The sequence below is a fragment of the Oncorhynchus keta genome, unplaced genomic scaffold, assembly GCF_023373465.1.
Source record: "Oncorhynchus keta strain PuntledgeMale-10-30-2019 unplaced genomic scaffold, Oket_V2 Un_contig_7366_pilon_pilon, whole genome shotgun sequence".
Lineage (NCBI taxonomy): Eukaryota > Metazoa > Chordata > Actinopteri > Salmoniformes > Salmonidae > Oncorhynchus > Oncorhynchus keta.
The window spans coordinates 1-4,430 of record NW_026289412.1 but is presented as its reverse complement, the minus strand read 5'-3'; the positions used below and the strand labels follow the sequence as shown (position 1 = coordinate 4,430).

General features: G+C 47.2%; 1 protein-coding gene across 1 annotated transcript; it reads left to right on the top strand.

Annotated features, from left to right (window-relative positions):
- Positions 1–1,056: 1,056 nt before the first annotated feature.
- Positions 1,057–2,589, top strand: LOC118392652 (lysophosphatidic acid receptor 6-like). The gene is made up of 5 exons (XM_052511733.1): positions 1,057–1,228; positions 1,338–1,536; positions 1,850–2,176; positions 2,300–2,397; positions 2,516–2,589. The coding sequence occupies exons 1-5, from the start codon at positions 1,057–1,059 to the stop codon at positions 2,587–2,589; spliced, it is 870 nt and encodes a 289-aa protein (XP_052367693.1).
- Positions 2,590–4,430: the final 1,841 nt, after the last annotated feature.

Genomic DNA, 4,430 nt, shown 5'->3' with positions numbered 1-4,430 from the left:
TAGATCCTCTATGAGTCTGTGGAGGGATCCAAATTGTGGATTTAAAAGAAAACGTACAATGACACCTTTGTTTTTAAGCCCTGGATTTCTAGCCACTTGATATTATTGTTAGATCTGATTTTAATAGCTAACATTTTGTTGGCCATAATAAATAAATATGCTGGTAGTGGACAACCTTGTTTTTTTCCTCTTGACAGTTTAATACTTTCTGAGAAGTAGCTATTATTTAATATTTCACACCTAGGGTTAATATACAGGTTGTATCACAACCGGCCGTGATTGGGAGTCCCATAGGACGGCACACAATTGGCCCAGCATCGTCTGGGTTTGGCCGGTGTAGGCTAATAACATGCTAATAACGGTCCTCTGCGTACATCGTAAAAGGTTTGGCATACCTTAACTGGTATGTCATCCAGCCCTGCCGTTTTCCCAGACTTAAAGGCTTTAATTGCATCAAGAAGTTTCTCCTCTGTAATTTGGCCTTCACATGAGTCTTCCTATACAAGTGATATTGGACTGCATGGCCTCTAAAGACACATTTAAAAGTGTCCCATACAATAAGGGGATCTGCGGCACCTATGTTACGTCAGAAAACGTCAGTTATAAATGATTCTGTCCTGGTTAAAAACAAGTTAGCATCCAATAGGCTTTGATAAAATGTCCAATATCCTCTCCCATGTGGAAATTCTGTAAGAGTGATGTATATGCAAATTATTTGATGGTCTGACCCTATTCTATCCCCATCAACAGTTTCCTTCAAAGGATTGTTTGTATAGAATAATAATAGGGAGAGCCAACTAAAGGCGTTAACTCATTGCATCTATCCAGACCAAATGGATCACTGGGCCAGCCACTCTTAAACAGCACCTGGGCCAGCACAGGTGAAACACTTTCTGACTAACAAGATGGACAAGCCAGCACAGGTGTAACACATAGTGACTAGCAAGGTGACACCAATCGGTGCACCCCATATGCTGAATGGAAAAACCAAAGCCTGTAAAAATACAACCGCAGCACTCACTTGAGTTGCAATTCAAGCTTTTTTTTCCATTTTCAATGTTCAACCTTACAGCACTGGTAGTCTTCTTCTGTTATACCAAGTTGTGGTCCCACACCATGGTCTACATGACAAACCTGGCCATCGCAGACCTCCTCCTGGTCCTCACTCTGCCCCTGAGGATCTACTACCATCTGGGCTTGTCCGGGTTACCTCAGGTCTTGTGTGAAGGTAATGGCTGGCTCGGGGTTGTTACCAGGACTGGGGTCTATAACATGTACATTTAGTCAAGTCAATCCTTATTTTTCTTCTTCCTCATTCATTCATTCATTCATTTCAGGGATGGGCCTGGTTCTTCTGGTCAACATGTATGGCAGCATATTCCTCCTCACCTGCATGTGTTTCGACCGCTGCATGGCCGTGTGCCTACCCATGTTGTCCTGGGTCCAGGTGGGGCGTAAGAAAGCCCCGCTGGTCTGCCTTGGGGTGTGGCTGCTCACCGCAGGCGCCAGCCTCCCCATCTACATCTCCAAACGCAGGTATAGGATACAACTAGGGCCAAGAATTTTTCCTGGTCAGGTTAACATGAGTGCTGATGTAAGATCTGTTTAGCCTTTTCGATCACAATTAACAAGACTACATGGACAGGGGGACCTGATCCTAGTTCAGCACTCCTGCTCTGGAAACGCTTTATGAATACCGGCCCTGGTCAGAGAGAACTCATGGCCCTATAACATCACGTCAGTCCTAAACGTATTTTCATTTCTATAGACACTGATATTCTCTCTTCTCTTTCTCTCTCTCTCTCTTTCTTTCTTTCTCTCCCTCTCTCTCTGTACCCTCTCTCTTTAGAGAGGTGTCCAAGGACATCGAGGTCAATTGTTTCGGGAACCTCCCAGTCTACGCCATGCAGCCCATGGCGGTCGCCTCGACTTTAACCGTCGGCTTCGGCATCCCCTTATTGGTGATGTTAGTCTGTTCCTGGGCATTGATCCAGGCCATCACAAGGAGCTCCATAGCCCAAACAGACTTCATCGACTCTGGGAAGATTCAGAGGATGATCACCATCAGCCTGGTGATATTCCTCACCTGTTTCCTGCCCTACCATGGGACTCTGGCCCTCCTCTATGTCCATAGGGAGGCGATAACATGCCCCCTTCTGGCAGCATACCACTATAGGTAGGTAGCTTTAGGTTTACTGTATCTATTTATGTTGTACATTTATTGTCTGTTGTATTTGAATTAATATGACTTATTAGTTTGTTATTAAAAATATTATTATTATTATTATTATTATTACAGCCTAATGGTGGCCTGTCTGAATGCCATGTTGGACCCACTAGCCTACTACTTCACAACAGACACGTTCAGGAGGAAGATGGATAAGGATTCTATCAGAACAGCTCTTAGAGGAACAACAGGGAATCCAGAGGACCAGTCGATACTTTAAAGATGTTCCATCAAGGGCGTAACAGTTTCTTGAACATTAGGGGGCGGAGTCTAACATTTGGGCATTATGGATGTTCCCTGTAAACAGTCACAGCTCTGAGGGGATCAACATGAGGGGATCCAGGGGACCTGTCAATACCTGAAAAAGAATCATAAAACACGGGGCGAGATGTTAAAAACTGTCCATTGTGCCAATAGATGGAATACACTCACATGAGATTTGCCGTGATATGATGTTGACAGAGTGGCATGGGAGGTTTATTTCTTAGACTGGGGTAAGATGTCAATTTTTGGGACACATCCTCAGTAGTGCCTTCGAATCAGTGGGTGTTTCGCCTTTAATCACTAAACACCCTCATCAAAGGTGGCCAGCTTAAAGGGTAATCAAGCCTTAGCTTGTGTCCCATGCCCAATTAAGATGTCCCACGGGGACTATACAGGCAGGGGCGTCCTCTTCCCTAGGCCAGCCATACAGCTGACCGCATACCTCATATGCCCTCCCCAAGTTGGAGGATCTGAATTGGGTTCTCAGGTGGGGGTGGGGGTCATGAAGTTATAGCCCAGCAAGGGTCCTTCCGTTTGATCCAGATCCACTGGCTGCTTCTTTCAGCTGCTTGAGAACTGCTCTGACGGTCTGCCGCAGAGCCTGTCCATGGATTCCAAGTTCTTTCAGCAACCTGATGATGGAAGAAGCCACGAATCCTCTGCATCCCACTTCAACTGGCCAGACCTTTGCATTCCAGCCACGCTGAGTTGCGTCTGCTACCAACTCTGTGTGTAACGCAGTTTCTTGCGCTCGTAGGCCTCTTCAACAGAGTTTTCCCATGGGACTGTGAGCTCTCATGATGTACACAGCCTTTTCGTGAAGGGGACCAGAGTACCATGTCTGGCCTAAGGTTGGTAGAAGCAATCTCAGGTGGAAAAATGAGTTTCTGGCCAATATCGACAAGCTTTATCTTCCAGTCCCGGGCCAGCGGGCTAGGTGTCCAGTTTCTGGCTTTGTAGGAGGATACTTGGGCCTTTCTGTCCCTCCCGGATGATATGTTGTTGTTTTGGCGGGATTGCTTGTTTTTGGAGGTAATGAGTTGGTTGCACTCCTCTTGGTCTCAAGTGCTACAGCCAGGCTCTTGAGGACCTGATTGTGCCTCCAGGTGTAGCGGCCTTGTGAGAGGCTGGTCTTGCAACCTGTCATTATATGCCTGAGAGTCGCTGGAGCTGGGCAGAGGGGCAGGTCGAGTCCTCGCCATACCACTGATGTAGATTTTGGTGATGGAAGCACATCATAAACAGCTCTTATGATGAAGCTGATGTTGCTTGTGCCTCCATTTGCCAAAGCTCACTCAGTTGATCTTTCTCCTCTCCAGGCCTTCCCACAGCGTCCATTGCCCATTGTTTAGCGAGAGAGACAGCCTTGCACTTCTTTGCAGGTCTCCTCCTGTCTGCGCACCTCCTCGATACCAGCTTCCTGCGTTCAGATGTTGTTGACCTTATGGAACGTTGGTTTGCTTGCTGCCAGGCCAATAGCCTCCTCTTCCATGCTGGATATTCCCCACAATGTCTTGGTGTCTCAGGGCTGATGTTGCTGCTGCACAGCCTTGGATGATGTCCATTTCCGTCCAGTTTGTAGAAGAGGTGCAGCCTTGCTAATGGTCTGGTCTTTGAGTCCTTCAATGTCATCTGAAGTCTTACTTTAGAGCACTTGTACTCCTCCGTTAGACTTGTAAGAGGTAGCTCAAGGACCCCTTTGCCATAGAGGCCGATGTGTACTCAGGCATCGTGGGACACCCAGCCATTTCTTCACGTATGAGGTAGTGGTTCGCCTCCATCTTCTCCACTGTTGTTAATGGGACCTCATGAGACGGCGAGTGGCCACATTACCCGGGGAGAAGTCCAAATGCCAGGCACCAAAGCTTGAGCCTCCCAGGCAGTAGGGTCTTGTTGATGTTCTCCAAGACCGTCGGCGATGTCCTGCCTTACTTGCTGC